The sequence below is a fragment of the Anabas testudineus genome, chromosome 24 (genome assembly GCF_900324465.2).
Source record: "Anabas testudineus chromosome 24, fAnaTes1.2, whole genome shotgun sequence".
In the NCBI taxonomy this organism is placed as follows: Eukaryota; Metazoa; Chordata; class Actinopteri; order Anabantiformes; family Anabantidae; genus Anabas; species Anabas testudineus.
In genome coordinates, this window is record NC_046632.1 from 2,587,006 (window position 1) to 2,606,828 (window position 19,823).

At 41.6% G+C, this 19,823-nt stretch overlaps 1 protein-coding gene across 1 annotated transcript; it reads left to right on the top strand.

Moving 5' to 3' along the window:
• The first annotated feature begins 196 nt into the window (after positions 1-196).
• stxbp6l (syntaxin binding protein 6 (amisyn), like) lies at positions 197-9,259 on the top strand. Its single transcript, XM_026341585.1, has 7 exons — positions 197-392; positions 1,655-1,819; positions 3,756-3,886; positions 5,145-5,481; positions 5,586-5,684; positions 7,889-8,052; positions 8,207-9,259. The coding sequence occupies exons 2-7, from the start codon at positions 1,669-1,671 to the stop codon at positions 8,228-8,230; spliced, it is 906 nt and encodes a 301-aa protein (XP_026197370.1). The 5' UTR covers positions 197-392; positions 1,655-1,668; the 3' UTR covers positions 8,231-9,259.
• Positions 9,260-19,823: the final 10,564 nt, after the last annotated feature.

The window sequence follows — 19,823 nt, forward strand, 5'->3', positions numbered from 1 at the left end:
CAGACAAAGATTTTGTGATGAGTATTGATAAGGAGAAGATTTATTCATAATGACTTCAATAAACAAGTCCAGTCTCCGTATCAGAGTGACACACATCCACCACCCTCCGTTGGTGTGGGTGCTAGTCAGCCCCTGCTCTGTGTATAAGACAGCTGGTGACTGTTCTCTGACTTCCAGCCTTTAACCACGTGCATGTCAACCTCTTGAAATGGGATGGACTGTGGTTTATTTGTGCCTTCACTGCAAGGCACGCCGTTCGGTGTGCCTGGGTATAAATCCATGACGAAATCCTTGGAAATATTTAGTGAATTAACAGTCAATTTAACTATTTAACATTTGAACTAACAAGACAGGCTCCCTGGACTAGAGGCTACTGAAGAGGACAAGAACAGGTAGGATGAACATTTTGATCTTCAGGTGTAGAATGATTCATCCTAAATGTACTAATGTATAATGACAATTACTCTTACCTAAAGTATTGTAAGGCATATTTAAGTTTATTAACTGTGAATGAATCACATGAATTCAAGAATAACAGTGTTATTAGACACAACCTTTTGATTAGATATATTTGTTATTTGCTTTACTTACCTGGTGGTATTAATAATTCAGCTGAAGAGAATTTAGTTTGGTTATTCATTTGCATAATTAATAGAACATAATACATTAGAGGTGATGGTTGATGTGATTTAGAAGAGCTAAAAATACTCAACTCAATACAAAAACAGTAATTAAAAGAAATCTAACAAAAATAGCAGTAATTAACCAGTAATCATACGCGCCAGCAATAAAATAAACAAAAGATAATATAACGTATGAATTAGTCAATTTCTCAGAAACATTTGTGTGAAAAAGAAATTTAAGGTTGTGAACAAGTTATTAAACAATCAGGCTAATGGAAATAAAGATGAAGATGCAATAATAAAATTATTATATAGGGCCCAAGAATGGATCTTTGTGGGACACCGCCAGCAGCTTGTGGAGCACAGATCATCAATTAATATTTACAAATGATATCTGATATGTAATAAAATTGGAGAGTCAAAGGTCAGTGCACAAAATCCCTAAAAAGAAATAGTGATACACAGTGTCACAAACATTTCCTCTCTCAAAAATATACTCGGATGGTTACATCAACATAATCATTTCCGGCCCCCAACATAATTTAAAATTAGTTAAGCATCAGCAGGAGCATACGGTGCTCATCCGTACATAAGACAGTAGGAAGGAGGTCAACATGGGGTAGTGGGGGTTTGTTTCCCTTTTTAAATTGATGTAAATGTTGTGACTTTATTTAGTCATTATATAACCTAAACCATGATCTTTCTAGAATCAGCATTTTTGCAACCATGACCACAAAGGTCTGGCTTGATAACGTCTATTTGTCTATTGAGACAAATAGAGCCCTGATTTTCAAGAGTGACAAAATTCTAAATGGTTTAAAAGTGGTTTGAACAATATGACTTCTCGTAGGTGGTGTGATTTGTATTCATCAATAAATAATTGAAGAGATCATTGTTAATAAGAGATAAATGTTCGTAATATTAATCTATAATTTACTGGCAGCCCTGTTTTTTGAGTCTTTAGTTCTTATTACACCTCTACACTAAACACAACTAACAAGAGCAGTTGTGTCCATCCATCACCTGTGTAGGTCCAAGGACTACAATGAACATTCAGTCTGCCATCAACAAAGAGGTCTTCATCCCTCGTGATGAGCGGCTGCTGGTGGCAGTGGAGGTGCAGAGGAGGAAGAGGAAGAGGATGTCCTTCCTGCCCACCGGAGCCAGAGACTACACCACATTCATCTGTGTGTCAGGTAAAATAAGAGCTCATACAGTGTTCTTTGTTTAGGGAAAAGTGACTATTTGTGTAAAGGTTAGAGTTGTTATCATTATAGATTTATTTTTTGTTTGGATTAAAATTGATGTTTATTGGTCCCCTGTGTTGAAGGTCAGTGTTTTGTTGACCTGTCCATCATTAGCACCAACATTGTCCCCAACTCTGACGCAATGTTTCCACTTAGTGATGGTTATTTTACAAATCTACTACAGTTTTGCCGAATGACCTCGCCATAGCTGCTGACGGTGGCTGTCATCCTGGCAAAGTAGCAGATAAATACATAACGTAATAGATATTTTAAATACAACATTGCCACCCCTGCAAGGCTAATTTTATTAGCATGTTGAAGGTACATTCCAGTATGTGTTAGCATTGAGCTAATGGGCTAGTCAAAAATTACAGCTATGTTGAGTTATTTCAGCCATAGTCTACTTAGTTTTGGAAATGCTGAATCTTCTGTTTTAATGTGAAATTATGTAAAAATGCCAAATTAAATTAGGAAGTCTACATGATAAGATAAAAACAAATAAATGATAATGCTGATGTACTGATGATTAGCAGGTTTGACTTTAGCAAGAAGCTAGGAGGAGCTAGGAGGACGTGGATTTGAATCCACCAGTAGTCCGGCTTGCTCCCACAAGAAGTCTTACATTGTCCCATCATAAATACTAGAGCCCTAGAGGTAGAAGAGTTGCGACAGCGAGGGGTCAAAAAGAATAGTAGCTCACTGTAATGACTTTTAGTTAGTGCTAGTTAGTAGGTACTAACACTGATGTTGATGTCCATTGATCAGCGCTCCTAAATATAAAGTTGTGTTATAGATGCTGCTATAAAAGTTCCCACTCCAAAAGCTTTTTTTGCTTTTCAGCATCACTTTTGCAAATGAAACCTGGGTTTGTCGAGATGAAATCAACTTATTGTGGCAGAGAACAGATGCATTGTTGAATGCTGCATCACAGCAGCCATTGTTTAGGAGAAGACAGGGTTGGCAGAGAAGCGGGAGCAGAGCTGTCAGCGGACATGGAAGATAATGAGCTGCACAAAATGTACACATTTAATCCCAGTGACAGTCAGATCATCCATAGCTGGTAGGTAAGACAGAAGTAGGACGACATAGAAAACTCTGAAGTGAAACAGAGTTCACCGGAGAATTCTCACCTCGAGATTTGTGCCCCAGTAACTGTGTGAGTACTCATGTACTGATTCCAGCCTTGGCATGTTTTGATTATATTTTACTGAATGGTACACACATTTTGAGGATCTATTACAAATGTGTACTATTTAAATCTGAAACTTTGACCTAGTTCATGCTCTGCTCTGGTGTTTAGTGTCAGCTGTCTTATTCACAAACACAAATGTCAGTTTACTAAGGTTGATTCACTGTTTGAATGATGATTGTTTCTTTATCAATCACTTTTTATAACTTTTCACTTTTTTTTCTGGCCTTTTCTCTATCTGTAAAAACCCAATATGTAGATAAATGACATGGCAGCACCTGTCTATGACTCAAGATGCTGACTTATGATGACATTTTCTGAGTGACATTGACATCAAAGTTCTTATAGTTAAGCAGCCAGTAACATACTGAGTAGCTCCACGCTACTGATTCACTCAGTGACAGTGATGATTCTGTTTGAAGGGTTTGAAGATTTCTTCGTCCACATGCAAAACACTCTGTAAGACTGATTCCAAAGGCCAACAAGGCTGCAGTTGCTTCCACTACCCAGTCAGTTGTATGCCTATTGTGGCCTGTTGCTTGCCTTTCTCAAATTTAAGATAATGAAAATGAGTGAAATTGCTCAGCCTGTCCAGTTTCTCCAGCTGGTTTGTTAACGCCCTGTTCAACAGTAAAACTATTATTGAAAACTTTGAGCAAAGAGATAATTTTTTTTCTATATGATCTCTTTCTTTAGTGACCAACACAAAGCCACACCAACTCCTCATCACGAAGGTGAAGAAATTTGGCAACTCCTCATCCTTCACCAGGAGGTCCCAGTGGACAGTGGAGCAGCTCCGGCAGGTCAACGGCATCAACCCCAACAAGGTCAGCAGAGTTCAGACATACTATTAGGTAATAAAATATACATTTTGTGTAAATATATAGATATAGGCTGTTCATTTTAGAAACATTTAAAACAACAAGTTATCAGATGCAAAATAAAGAACTATTAAAATTAAAAATTCAGCACTATTTCTACTAGATGTCAGTCATAAAATGTAAGCACATTAATAACATTATGTTTTTGTACAGAAGATCTTCTTGAGTTGTATCTAGTCAGTTGAAGCACATGTTCAAATGAAATCAGAGCAGACAGCCACTGTTCACCTGTTCTGAATATGACGGTGCCTCAGGTTTCCAGCAGAATGCAGCTGACTAAGTAGTGTTTTGACAGTGGAAAACATGACATTAGAGCTAAGTGAAAATGTCAGGAGTCCAATTGTTACCAGTTAAAGAGGGACTTTGTCAGATTCATCACGGCTGGACTAAAGGTGTCTAAGGGGGCAGTGCTTGACATTCTAATATACTTAAAGTAAAATGGGTCTTAAGGTGACCACTCAATCAGAAGAATGAATCCATGTTAGAGATTGACAGCAGTAGCAGTAGTCGGGCAAACAACAGTGCAAACAAAGTAATTTCCTTGGTATTAGGCACAAACACATCTGGGTTAGGTTTAGGGACAAAATCAGCATGGTTAAGGTTAGTGAATATGAATGTTTGCTTTAAGTTATGGCTGCCTCAACGTCACATGAAGGTTGTGACGTGACTGGTTACAATAACAGCAATGGACAGTTGCTTCACACTTGACTAGAATTCTGGTGTGCTGTAGGAAGGTCTTGTGATTTGCTGACCCATCCACCCCTAGCCCCCACCTAACAAACTTTGAGGGTGTAAATACTAGGTGACTGTGTAATGTTCACTCCAGCTGCTATACATAATTAAATGGTAAAACGTACATATTAGTTGTTCTTTGCTGGTGTTACAGTCGACCTACAGGAGGACAGTTTCATCAAACTGACTGTGTAACGTATACTTTACTATATTATCCTGAAGCCCGGTGGAGTGCTCACTGTAATGATCTTACCTCTATTGTAACCTGACTTAAAACACTGAATTGTTTATAGAAGTCACTTGCAGACTGAGAAAGCTGGGAATTCACAAAAAGAACTTTGGAATGTTGTCATCTTGCTGGGATAACATGTGTCATGATTGAAAAATTGTAATGTCTAAATCATGATCAATACAAGTACCTTTCACAGATGGTTTGCAGTAATATCAGACTTCCTGTCCCTTGCTCTTCCAGGACAGTGCAGAGTTTGACCTGGTCCTTGACAATGGTGTGGACCAGTGGGTGGCCAACTCATCAGCAGAGAAGTGCATCTTTGTCCAGATCCTGTACCACGCATGCCAGACCTACTGGGAGGGGAAAGCAGGGAGTCTGGGGAAGACTGGGAAGCTGGCTAAGCTGAGCAAGCTGGGCCGTCAGGGGCGGGTGAGTCAGGGCTCTCACACTGAGGTCGGAGCTGGTCCCAGTGTGTCCTCTGTAACCTCTCCACGCAGAACCTTGCAGGCCAGACGGAAGAGCGTTGTTCCTCCCAAACAGACAGAGTTCATCAACTGCCAGTCCAAACTCACAGGAGGTAGTGTCACGTGATTAGTGAACTTTACAGTAGTCTATGGAGAACGCTACTATACAAATAGTGTGAATAGCCTCAGTTGTAATGAGTTGTCCTTGTTCTTTTAGATGCCCGCACCATGAATCTGGTCATTTACCGCTGCAAAGCCTTCTTGAATCGCATGAAGAACATGATGGTTGCAAACCAAACTCGATTACCAGGTCGAGGTAAGAAAGTGATTATAGGCAGGTGTTTACTGATGATAGAAGTCATGATTAGCAAAACCCAGCCTGTGGAAAGAGTTGTATAATATCTGATCCTGAAGCTAGAAGCATAAATTGTTCTCCTCTGAATCTCTTCATATTTAACTGAACCTTAACAAATGATGAGCTTTTTTCAAGTGGATATTCGGGTAAATTTACTCCAAATCTAGGACTAAAACAACACACTTGCTCTAATAGGTTTCCTCCATACCTTCACTGAAGACCACCATGAGCGGTCAGATCATATTGTCCTAGGCCTGTGTCTCTCTTTCCCTTCTGTCTTTTTGTCTATTGTCCTCACTGTGCTGCACTGCACCTCTCTGCTGCAGCAGAAAGACCCCTCTGTGATCTGTCAGCCAGATGAGAGGAGACTTTGTTTATTTTGGGGAGTGTGATACAATAGCCAGTCTTCAGGAAGCCCCAGGCACTGAGACTGAGCGCAGTGCACCATTGAACCCACTGACAGTGGCAGTGTAATGTGTGGGAGACATGCCAGGCTGCAGGAAAACAGTTCAAAAGTTACAGTTCACAGTTGACTTGAGAGATGTGGTGCCCCTGATAATGATAGCACGATGCTTCAGTGAATCACACAGGGTGGCAGGAGGATGGAGGACTCAAATAGAGACAATGAAAATGAACAAAGTGAACAGACAAACTTAATCAGAAGAGCAAAGCAGCCAGGCTGGTCATGAAACACCTGTGGCTCACCACCAGTCGCATTTCCTGGAGAACTTGCAATTGTAGGTAGCTAGGTGTTGGCATTTCCATTCTAAAGGTTAGTCACTAAAAACACAGGCCCAGTCAACTGCTCAGTCCATAGACACTCCTTAACTCATCTATCACACCGTCATCCAGCCTCCTGATGGGTTGCCACCCCCAATGCCAGCTCACCTGCACTTGAGTTGGTCTCCCCAGCTGATGCCCAACCAGGTGTGACACCCCTGATTCTCAGTTGCTGTCTGCACCCCAGCCTCTAGACCTTCTGCCCAAAGTTTCCTTCCTGTCAGTCTCACCTCCAGACCTCTCCTTAATACCCTGCTCAGTTTGAACTGACAAGTTTTAAGGGACACCCGATAGCCATCTCACACTTAGACTGTGCTGTTGCGAAGGGGCCACAAAGTAGAGAGGTTAGAGACTAGCACGTCTCTTTCTAGCTGCAGGACAGACAGGCTGGTTGCAAGCAAGTCTACTGGTAAATGCAGCTGGGTATACACTGAGATTTGGGTTTTGCCTGTTCAGCCTTCATATATAGTTTAGAACTGACCATAGCCAGTTGAACCATTGGGAATGTCCTGAAGAAGAAAGAGACCAGAAACACTTGCTGTAAAGAAAGACCCTAACACAGCAGCAACCTCCAGAGGGCAGGAAGTGAGTGTATTATAATCTACTGTTAACAGAAGGCTTCATGAACAAAAGTACAGAGGTTACACCAGAAGATGCAAACCACTCAGTAAGTTTATGGACTGACGAGACAAAGATGAACCTCTACCAAAGTATTGGAAATGTTAACGTTAATGACAGACGGGATCGGCTCATGATCCCAAACATACTAGCTCATGCTCAATAATCTTTATTGATGATGGGACACATAATGGCAAAAACAGCAAAAAGAACACAGAAGTCTATGGAAACATTTAGTCTGTCAGTTAAAGTGAAAATGCATTCAATTGGGTTGATGCAGTAAAAGCCTGGAAAAGCATCGCAAAGGAAGAATGCAAGAATGCATGTCTGGTGATGTCAGTGGCCACAGGCTTGATGCAGCTGTTGCAAGAAAAGGATTTGTAACTAAACATTAATAAATAGTACTCACTTTTCCAATACATTTGGAGGGGAATGTATATTTTAACAGTTAAAATGCACACATCTATGCAACTGGGATGAGGGCCAGAAGTGGAAGCATGTCAATCTGTAGTCACTAACAGGGGCCAAACTACTGCCCTGATACACTGTAGCCTCTTAGCCAACCTGTCCGATGTCAAAGGGTGTAATTTCAACAAGTGCTCTTTGAACAAATGCTTCTATGATTCATACGACAGGGTAGTGACGTACTAATATATATGCTTTGGTCACTTATATCTCTCTGGACTAGACCATCACAATATGTAGTATGCATTTTTTTATAATCCCCACATAACCACAGTAATGCAGTCCTGTTTTTTTCTGTGCAGGAACGGGTCATCCTGGGCAGCGTGCCACAGCGAGCACTAAAGGAAATGTAGTCCACAGGTTAAATGTGGCTCTGGGGGAGCGCGGAGACAGACTGACTCGTGCTGAGGACAAGACTGTGGAGCTCTTGCACAAAGCTCAGCAGTTTGCAGACACTGCTCACAAGGTGACAGTAAACGCTGTACAACTTACGTACATTATCAATTATTGATCAGTTAACAGTTATTTATGTAATGAAGAAGGTGTACTGATGATACTAGAGTTCATATTTGAATGTGTTTTTGTATTAGTTGTAACAAACATATTTATCTCCCCTGCAGTTGTCCCTGAAGTATTCAAAGTAGAACCGGTTGGAGAACGAGGAGGAACTGATCAGGATGATAAAGATGAATCACGTAACGAGGACACTAACACTGTCTGACACAGTCCGGCCCAGCACATGCAGCTAACACTTCATGAAACTGGATAAATGATCTCAGCAGGGGGAACTAAATATTATGTCTTTGTGCTTTTAATGTTGACTTTTCTTGTTGGAGTTGCCTCTGTACCTCGATCTGAGGGCCACTCTTTGCAAACTGAATGTTTTGCATGTTGAATCAGAGTGATCTCCTTTACCTTATAAGAAAAAGAAAGGGAGACATATTCATTTAAGTTATTTGACCTAATTTCTCATGGGAATAATAAGACCATTCTGTGTTTATGTGCATGTCTTGTGTCTTGTGTGGACAACGTTGAATACCCTTGTTGTATTTCCCTTACCCTTGTGTAAGTCAAAGGGTTATTTGACTTAGTATTAGGGTAAATATTAGAATGAGGTTGTCGGTAAAAAGATAAAAGTAAAAATGTTGATGTATAGTTCTGTTGTCAAATCTGTGTAAATCTGTGTGTGTCTGTCATCTTATATTTTGTGTGTTGCACTGTGTTGTCTGGTCTCTGTATGTCATCACTGTCTGTGGTGGAGTCTTGTCTCTGACTGTTAAGTGAAGGTGTATCAGCAGGTTCATGTAAGTTGGAGCATTTCTCACTGAGATGAGTTTCACAGTGAGCAGTGCTACTGAAGCAGAAAAGTCAGGGTGATTTAAACATGTTGAGATGTTAACTTTGCTCAAACCCTACGTGTTTGCATCCTTTTCTTTAGTAATTCGGTGTAAAACCTAAACAGTAAGTTGTGTATTTGTTTCTGTAACGTTGATCCGGTTTGGACTCGAGATACTCCAAAGATCGAGGGGTTGAATTCTAACTAAAATGTCTCTCTTATGTTTTATTTATCACTTTTTTGGCTCCAGTTTAACACATTTCATGTAAATGTCTCTGATGTATCAACCTATTGACAATGTTCCTGCCCCTCTCTTTGACCCTATTAAATAAGCATGGGCCTGTCTTCAGAGTTCTGTTTTGTTTTTTCCACTCATGGAGGATATGAGCTGTTCAGCTTTTGACCAATAGATGGAGCTCAAACAGCAACAAAGACACATGGAGCTCATTACATTTCAAACTTAACTTCTTCAGACCCACAGGAAATTGAAATGCACATTTACATTTAACAATAACAAAGTACTGTTTCAAAATGTTACTTTGGTCTAAAACTAAGAAGATTAGATTTAAAGAACAAATTGCAGATGTGGTGAATGTGATTTTTTTGTCTTGAGTTATGTCAGAATACATGGAAAACCAGCCAAATTATGCAATAACTATATTGAAGAATAAAGTGAAGTGTTTCATGTTATTTCTTCTAAAACTTAACATTTTTTACACATAAACAACTGCTATGTTTGTCTTAATGGACCCAGACCTGACAACGTTCAAACTTCTCTTCTTGTACCATTCCTTCTCAAACTAACCCCAAATACTACTCAGGACCCACGTTAGGTTGTTTACTTACCTCTAAAACAGGGAGCAGGGGATTGTGGGATTGTGTACATACATTTTTTGTTCCACCGTGAAAACTTTGAGTTCACTATGTAGTGGATGGGTTGACACGCTTAACATTCGGACCCCATGCAGGATGGCGTTCACTCTACATGGCACACTGTGTAGTAAATAGAGAGTGATTTCACACAGACACAGTATCTGTCTAAAGCACTGTGGAAGTTTATCATTGCACATTACTACACTACGCTTACTTTATATCAGGGGTCACTAATACAGAGACCGACACCAAAAACACCAGACCAGGATTTATGACGGACAGGTGATCTGGAGGAGGTGTCAGTGAACGCTCAGCACAATGTAGATCCTATTTGTTGTTGGAAGACGCCTTTCTCCCACAACCTCCAACTCACTGAAACATAACAACTGCACTTTGAGAGCAGCTGATAATAACATTGACGGTCACCTCAGGGAATGTGCAGGGTGTCATATCGACAGAGGAGCTGGATTTCTTCAAGAGCTGAAGCATCAGCAGGAAGCTGATGTGTCACTGCTGTGACTGAGCATCACTCCTGGATCGATCCTGCTGGTGTCTTTACTGTTCTCTGGACCAACAGTACCACTGTTCACACCCAGAAAGGTTTGACCTCAGTGTCACACAAACTATTAGGAACCATCCTCTCAGGACCACTGCAAATCTCACCTGGCCAGCAGCCAACTGCGTTTACACACACACACGCACACACACACACACACAGAATACAGACATCTCTGAAAGCTGAGGAACATTTGTGTGCGTTAACATCTCTCAGCTAACATCTGGATGCCCGCGCATTTTGCATTGTTGTCAACAAAGAAGAAGAGGAGAGGAAGCACGAGAGGTGGAGGAAGGCTGAAGAGCACTGCTGTGACTGTTGAGGAAGATTAAGGACACACGTACACGACTACAGGGAGCTGATGAAAGTGGGACAGGAAGGAGACTCTGTGTGTTAGTGTTTATTACCGGTGGCTCGGGACACTGACTTTCATCATGTGCCTTCTCTTCATTCACACAGGAAACATGATCCGAGCAGCAGGACGGGAAGGACAAGTACAGTATGAGTGCAGTGGAGACATACATCACATTCTGCATTTGAGTTTACTGAAGTCTGACTTTCTCTAAGCCTGCCTGGAGACTCTGTAGTAGCACCATCATAGACATATGTGCAGCAGTTTCCCCAGGGTACCAATAGTATTAGTTGTTAGGGCAGTTAACCATCAGCCCCAGCATTGATAGTTTGACTCCCAGGTCCTCTGAAATGTCCCTGGACAAGACACTGAACCCTGAATCATTGGTGCATCAAGTGCAGCTGCCTGCGCACAAGGATGTCCCCAGTGGGACAGTGGGATTAATAAGGTCCAGTACACTCCAGGTAAAACCTCCAAACTGACATCTGAGATGTCTTCAGTGTACAGCAAACACAAATCCACTGGCTTTTCCATTCCAATTGATTGAGTAGTGAAGTGTAATTGAGGTGCTCCACATTCATATTTTCCACAGTTTGTATTAGTTTATCTCTGTACAATATATAAAAAACCTCTGTGGATCTGCTAGTGCAGTGATGTGGGTGAGTTTCCTTTCTGTCTTGTGTTATCTCAGAGGTCTCAAGTAGTCAACCCATGGAGAAGTGTGTTCTCCTGTTAGGGAGTTCTACATCATTGTTCAACAACCAGCACCAAGTGCCTCCAGTCTAGTCACATTACTTCCAGTTGAGTAAGATATGGTAGAACTTAGAGTTTTCTTTTCATCATTCACCATTTTCAACCAACAGTAAGTGAAGAAAGTAGAAATACTTGAAATGAAAAATGCTGGAATACAGGAAGAAAATATGTAATTAGGATGTTTTTACACACATGCATGGCTAGTTAGACTCTGTGGATGGATTCCAGTGTTTAATGTGTGCAGCAGCAGCAGCAGCAGCAGCTGAGGTTAGGGCTGCCCACTCACACTGGGACCATATGGTGTTCGCTGTTTCAGTCACCTTCAGCCTCACCCACACTCACCCAGCATCACCCTGACTCATGTCATGTGAGATGTGAAGAAATCCCCGGGCTTTACCCACAGCCTCCTGCACGAGTATCTAGAGGTTCGTTGCCTTAGGATTGTGAATTTATGTGAGAGCTTCGTGCTTCTGTAACACAGAGGTTTGGAGAAATGCTTGAGTTCATGTTAAACTACACGTGTAGGCTCGAAAGCTCATTTATTTTAGAAATTACAAGTGGTTGGAAATATAATGTTGGCCACAACCTAACAGGGAAACATTAACATTGAGCATCATTCCCCACCAACAATCTAATGTAGCATATTCATAAATATAAACAGTAAAAGGATAAAGTGAAGTCTTGATGGTGGTGATAAGTCATTAGGCCTGATAAACCATACATTTCCAGATTTCCAGAGGATGCATCAATATTGTCATAAGACATCCATCTGCTGTGAAATGATTCCATGTCAACCACCCCAGTGCATCTTTGCTAATCTGTTCCTGGGTTCAGGTCCAGGTGTTTGGGACTCGGAGGGTTGAGGTGAATAACAAATATGATAAGCAGCTTTACAGAGAACATCCCTGATCTAACAGGAGCTGATTTGTGAAATTGGTGAGTGTAAGTACGTGTGTGTGTGTGAGGAGTGGCGGTTCATGGACAGGACAAAGTACCGAGCGAGACAGGCTGTTGAGAAATGGACATCTCAGACAAGGCCATATGGGCCCGAGGTCAGGCTCAGTGCTTCATTACCTGGCCATCCGTGCATCTGCTCCTCAACAAATTACCCGCAAGCTATTCGGCGGACGCTGCCAAGTGAACTAGGGCGCAGCTATGTGGTTCAGGACTCTTTGAAATAGAACAAACTGGTTCGTCAGTGACGGAGTTTTACTGAATGTACGAAATGTTCATTTCCTTTCTTCCTCTCCAAAATGAGCTGAATCCAGGTAAAGAGGCGAGTGGGAATGAATCCTCATAGACAGTAGACACACAGGTGTTATAATAACTGTGCTGCACACAGTTAAAGTTAAATCATTGTTTTTCACTGTATTTGTATTCGTGTCACATCAGCATCTGTCTCCGTCCTCTGTCCGTTCAAATGCATCGGTGCTGGTTATAGGTGCTGACACCAGATATCGTCTCCTGATCCCATGTTCATTTGCTCTACTTCCATTTTTCTCTCAATAACAGTCATGCATGAGTGGTCTCACACACACACACACACACACACAAACACACACTTACTGATCTTACATGGCATCATATGTCACACTTACTGTATTGCGCTTCCTCGTGCTCTATTTATATCTGGTATAATCCAGCAGTTGTTACTCTGCAGCGTTATTAGAGATGTCAGGGAAACTGGTAGCACAGCTGGGGTCCGTGTGCGTGTATGTTCCTGGCGACTGGCTGGAAAATCTGTTGGATTAATTCGGCCTTATAAGTAAAACATGTACAACAACATAAAAAAGAAAAAGACGACTATGGCCCACAAACCCGCTCTTCAGTCTTGGTGCTTGTTGTTGGTGCAGATACTGACCCTACCAACCTCACTTATTTCCACTCACCTCAACCAGCGGAGGCAGATGGCCGCCCACCCTGAGCCTACTTCTGCTGGAGGTTTCTTCCTTTAAACGGATCATTCTCAACCAGGACAACGAGCTCAACATGACTTTGGAAGAACAGATCTGGGATCATTTCAGCAAACCTGTTAATCCACATACGTAGAACAGGATCCTTGGTTTTTGCTGTGCACTGACTGCACTCTGTCTATGTTGATGTCCCTGTCCTACCTCAAAGCAATGACTTAACCCAGATTCTGTAATGTGTATGGAGGATTTCTGAACAGTTGCACATCTGTGCGTTACAAAATGAAGCAAAGAAGAAACAAAAGCACACGGTGTTCACTTGCTCCACTCTTCACATCCTCTCAGCTGTCATGTATCCTCTCTGCTTTGCGTCCTCACGTAGCCCCGCAGCTGGCTCGTTCACTGGTTACCCATACTGGTTTGTTTTGGTGCTTGACCCTGTGATTATAAATGCATTCACATCACATGACTGTAGATTATTTTGCAAAGATTACAACAGCGATATCAAGCTGTTTACCTCCACTTAATCCATCACCGCTGCCACTCACTCCACCGTCTCACACACACCAAATAACACAAGTAACACAATCCTTTTGTCTGAACGGACATCAAATGACTTTGCAGAACCTTGGATTATGTTCAGTGACAGCATTAAAAAAAAACCTTCACCCTCTACATTATCTGAGGATGAACAACTACGGTATGTGCTAACAATAAGGGAAAATGCTCACTGAAGGTACACAACCAAACACATTAGTCGCAGTTTCCGAACCAACTGCACAGGGAATTTAAAATCCAGTTCTGTTTAACCTTTTTTATCTGCAACTGCACACACACACAAACACACACACTTTAATTCACAAGAAGGTGCTGGAATGTGACGTATTTAATGTAAAGCATGTGTATAATACCTGCATATGTGCTTTAAAACAAGTGTACTAATTTGAAATATTGATTATAATACAACATAATATGATGCATTTGAAGGTAAATTGACAACTGACAAAAAAACATATTTTTATGGAATAAGGTAAAGTGTGAATTGACTTTTGCTGCAGTTAAACGTGAACTTCATTATGGTTTAATTAAACATCACAGTTTAATTGTCTTCAATCATTTCTGGCTTTGACTTAAAACTATTCAAATATTATTCCAAGATTTTTGTCATTCACTGTGATGAACAGTGTTAAATAACCTCCAGCTTCTCCTCCAGCTCTCTATTTTTAAATGGCGGGCTGTACTTCCGTCTGGTTGGCTGCTGTAACAGATGGGAGATGCGCTCTGGTCTCAGTCTTATCTTTACAACTATTTGGATGACAAGTAACACCATCCTCCTTCCTGATGGAGTCAACCTGGCCGAGCTGCTACCAAAAATAGACCAAACCACATGTGGAGAAACAGGGGCCCAAGCGCACACGCTTCAGATACACAGCGTGGACGCTTTCCAGAGCAGACAGCGGGGGCAGTTCTTAGCTCTGTGCTTTTGGGTCGGCACTTAAACCTGAGCGCTTACCTGTGCCAGGCCTGTCTCCACCCGCAGAGCCAGAACCTCAGGCCATGAGGCAGCAGAATTCATCACGCCGCCACCAACAGGAGGATAGAGACCAGGCACAAGGGAGGAGGAGAAGAATGGGGACAAAAGGAGGAGGACACAGATGAAAAAGGAGAATTAGGAAACGAGGAAGCAAGAAGTCTACTGTCTACACGTGAATCTACTTCCTTGTAATTGTTGTGTTCAAGGACACAATAGGACAGTTATTATTTACCATCAACAGCAACAGAAAGGGTAAATATGTAGATCCTCTCCAGACAACTTACTTTTAGTTCAAGGCTACCTAGCAGAGGTAGGCTATAATATATTTATAGAGCCCAACTTTAGAGTTTTGTAGTTTCGAGCCACGGTTTGCTGTACATGCTCTATTATTCAGGAACCAGGGGAAGAGAGCAAAGACAATGAGTGACTGAAAAGGCTGCAGAGCGTTATCCAGACATAAGGACACAAAATGTGCGTTTGTTGCGGTGGAGTCTGACGAGTTCAGTCCGGGCTGTGGCAGACTGGTGTCCCAAACCACTGGCCTACTTCACCTGAAAAACAATGAGACAGAGAGGCAGCTGCAAATCCCATAATCCACACATGCTGCTGGCTGCCGGATGATTAAAGAGGCCAGACACAATCATACTCCGAGCTTTGAATAAGACCATCCCCACATATGGCTAATGGTCTCTCGATCGAGGGATGGAGCCAGATGAAACAAGTACAGAGCTTGTTAAAGAGGAATTCCACCCAAACTGACATTTAGGTTGTTAATCGTGAGAAGTACACAGTCGTCCTGAAATGCAGCATGGTGAATTATTTGAGCCCTGTTCAGAGTAGAGTAGGATCACACCTATGTTGTTGCCTCTCATGTCTTACTTACACTGAAGTCCCAGTGCTCTCTAGACGTCCTGTAAATCAGTACAGTACATGGGGATGTGTCTTCAATTCTGAAGTTACTCTCTGATGTCTCTCGTCCCCCACTCCTCTTAAAAACTATCCAGTTTGGTCCTGGATCATTTCTAACAGACTAGTAGGAGTTTAGAGAAGAATTTTAGGTACGCCGCTTTATAGTGGACCTGGAGAGGTTTCTGATGTGTTATTTGTGACAGTGGAACACTTGAGGTATCTCTCAGGGCCACAGGGGGAGATTTTCTCTTCACTTGTCTACCTTCAGGTTACATACTGGTTGACTGGGATGAATGTGTTCATCTCTGGGATGTAGTGTGGACACAGCGATGTGCTGTCATGGTCTGTGTCGAGGTCCTGCTCTGTACGTTCTGGTCTATGCTTTTTCAGCTCCCCTCAGTCCTCCCCACCTCTCCAGAGTGTTTGTTTCGATACATCTCTCCAGCCGTTGTCTTGCATTGTTCTTTGCAATAAGCTCCTTTTTCTACTAGTTTCTGGCATTTTAATCAGGTCAAACCTGACACACTGGACATGGTTTGTAGGTTGGAAAAAAGTATGTATTATAAGAAGAAGAGCGGATTCTGTAGAGCTGTTAAAAAGAAGTCAATTAGAATTCTTTTTTTTTGATCCATCAAAGGCAGGTGCATTTCAGCTTATAACATCAGCAGGCTAAAACACAGCTGTCTCTGTTAAATCACTGAAAATATACAGAAATCATAGGAAAATGATTGTATCAAAGTCAGCATCTGCCTGAGTGTGAATACAGGATGTGTGTGAATCCATCTGTGTATTATTGCAGCTACTGAGGCACTAATCTCCACACTGAATGAGTTATTTCAGTGGGATATTGGAACTTCAGTCTGTCTGGCACTGACGCGCAGATGCTCTAATTGGCTCCACGCTTCATTTTTATTATACTGGCTAAACAGATGGTAATTGACAAACTGTCTTGGTGCACAGAACCAGTAGAGCATGGCAACAGAGATGTCTCTGCTGAGGCTGCAGACCGTGCAGGAACATCCAGTAAAAGGGCAAATGTGTTAAATGTATGTATATGAATACAAACAAAAGGACAAAAAGAAGCAGAGCTGATGGAAACATCTGTTTTTTGAGTGTGAGGTTTGTTCCACAGTGATCCAGTTTGTTTCTGGACTGAATTTTCTGGTGTTGGACTGTGGTTTGAGATTTAAAGACAAATTCGAGGCCAAACTACTAATCTTGCTGTGTGTTTTGGGCCTCAGAAAGCCCCTCCCCAGCAGTCCAAAGTGACTCTACTTCAGCAAACCCAAACAGTAGCAATGCTGTCAGTGCACACTGAGCTGTCAGTTGACTGACAGCTCTGCAGCCTGGCTGGTTTAGGGTGGGCCGTGATGTTTGGGGTGTGTGTGTGTGTGTGTGTGTGTGTGTGTGCGTGTGAGGATGTTTGCCATCCATTTTATTTAACAAAAGCAGTCATGACAGTCTCACTGCTGGCTCAGTCCTGGGTTTCAGAGGTGTCCTGTGCAGGTGCCACCACAATGCACCTTGCGATGTCACAGTGGATACATCCCAGCGCACGAACAGCACATCTCCTCGAGGAATGACCTCCAAAGCTGTGTGTCAGCAGGATGACTCCTGATGCTATGATGACGACAAATCTGCAGGATCACACAAAGAACATAGCAAATCCAAACTGTGCTCAGTCGTTGTGTGTCTAACATCTGAGGTGTGTGGAAGTGCTGTCACACCAAACCGGGGAACCTGTCAAACAGGATCTACAGACTCCACTGGCAATGACACAGACAGTACAAAACTTTCAAACCATCTTCCCGCTCCCCATTTCAGCCCAGACATGAAATGTTCAGCCTGTTTTTAGCTGCAGCTTCTCATGTGGCATCAGTCAGGCTACTGTCAACCGGCACCTTGCAGACACCAGCCATGAACTGCACATCTGCACTGGTTCACGTGCATTTTATTTGCAACAATTCGCATTATTTAAAAGATAATTTAAACTTAAAATTAAAGTTTGTGTTGCAGGCCAAAATCAAACATTATGCACTAATATCCACTGCATAGGCTTAGCTGGAGAGACCTGGAACTTGCAGGGGTGGGGTGTAGGTGTTTATGGTACTTTAAAGTTGGTCTTGACTTTAGTCTCCAAGCTCGATTGGTACTTCTTGCAGATTGTTTAAACTCCAAGTTACACAGCTTTAAAGGTTTGCATATCTATTATCAAGCCTTTATTGATGCTATCACTTCCTCCTTGTCACTATCAAATTCGTTTTCCCACCCTGAATGATAACGGCCGTGATAATCTTGGCCTTTGTTGTCTTGTTCCCACTGTTTGTCTGATACACGAACCTTCCAAGCACCATTGTCATCTCATTCTTTATCACTGTCACATTCAAATCTGACGCCACCTCTAATAGCTGCTGACATACTTCAGCCTGAGTGTCTGTCCACTGCAACATCCTTTGCAACATCAGAGTCATTGCCTGAGGGCAAATGTAAGTCTCACAGTGTAGTGCAGCTGAGGAAACACGCAACATGGAGGTGGATAAGTACTGGACCTTTCTGCTACATTTTTCTGAGGGGGATCTAACGACAACAACAACAACAACAACAACAACAACAACAACAACAACAACAACAACAACAACAATAATAATAATAATAATAATAATAATAATAATAATAATAATAATAATAATAATAATAATAATAATAATAATAATGACTTACTTTATTGATCCCCTTGGGGAAATTGTGGTTAGACAGACAGAAAATATTAGCATTACTACAGAGTTTCGGTGTCTTGTCCAAGGACACAAAGTAGCTAGGAGAATTGAATCACTCTCCCTGAGGTTTGTAGATGACTACAATTGACTGCTCTACCACCTGAGCACCTGAAAGGTGCCATACATAACCATCCTAATCCTCCTCTGTGGAACATCAGATCCACGTTTACTATATATCCCTTCCTCAGAGGTCCTGGGGACCTCAGAACAGTCAGGTTGACAGGCTCAGATCTCACCCAATTTTCAGCAACTGTGCTTTTAACATGGAATCTATTTCAAAGACTGTGATCTGCACCAACATTGGTGTCGGTGTCTTCACCTGCATCTAATGAGAAAAAGAGAGAAAGCTGACTGGCCAATCAGGACAGAGCTGCTAATAAGTGATTAGTGTGGTGCACCCACTGTTTCCTGACCTTGAAATGTGCTTTGTCTTTCTGTGCACAATGCACAGCTCAGGTTGGAGGTTTTTTCAGAAGCAGTTTTTATATTTTCTGAATTATTCTTTTTATTCTGTTTCTACACAAGAAAAAAAAAAACACAGTCACTTAGCAAACAGACAGGTAAAAGGGAAGCACTCAAGAACAAGAATACTGCATCCTTAAATATGCAAAAGCACACAAAAGTGTATCCATGTGTGAGCATGCTCACCAAGGTGCACATACTGATGAAAGCTGTACGCACTTCAATTACATCCCAACAGCACATAGACATAGACACAGGCATATGTAGACTAGGGCCTCTTGACATTTATTTGTAGTGGTATGCTAATACAATTAAATGCATGCCCCAGGGTCCAGATCTAAACAGAACACATGAACACTGATGTTACCAAGTTGTATTTGATTTAGACAGAGCTAAAACAAATCTGCTGCACTACTGCCATCACACTGTAGGTGCACAGGAAAGAGGGGGCAAGGTAAGCTGCTTGTCTAAGAGGGGTTCATAAGCATGTATCAAATCCTTTCAAGGTCCTTTCTACCAATTCAATTCTTTAATCAGCTGTTTGACCAGGAGGCCACAGAGAGAAATGCTTTTCATAGTTCTTATTCATCAAACCAAGTGGGTTTATGAATGATTTGAAATATCATGAATATATATATATATATATATATATATATATATATATATATATATATATATATATATATATATATATATATATATATATATATATATATATATATATATATATATATAGGTGAAGACAAACTGCACCTCGCCTGTAAAACAAACGAGA

Bases quoted from the DNA above. Each gene is read 5' to 3' on its own strand.
- stxbp6l (XM_026341585.1), top strand. From the start codon at position 1,669: ATGAACATTCAGTCTGCCATCAACAAAGAGGTCTTCATCCCTCGTGAT. The intron at 1,820-3,755 runs GTAAAATAAGAG...CTCTTTCTTTAG, and splicing joins CACATTCATCTGTGTGTCAG to TGACCAACACAAAGCCACAC. The intron at 5,685-7,888 runs GTAAGAAAGTGA...TTTTCTGTGCAG, and splicing joins AACTCGATTACCAGGTCGAG to GAACGGGTCATCCTGGGCAG.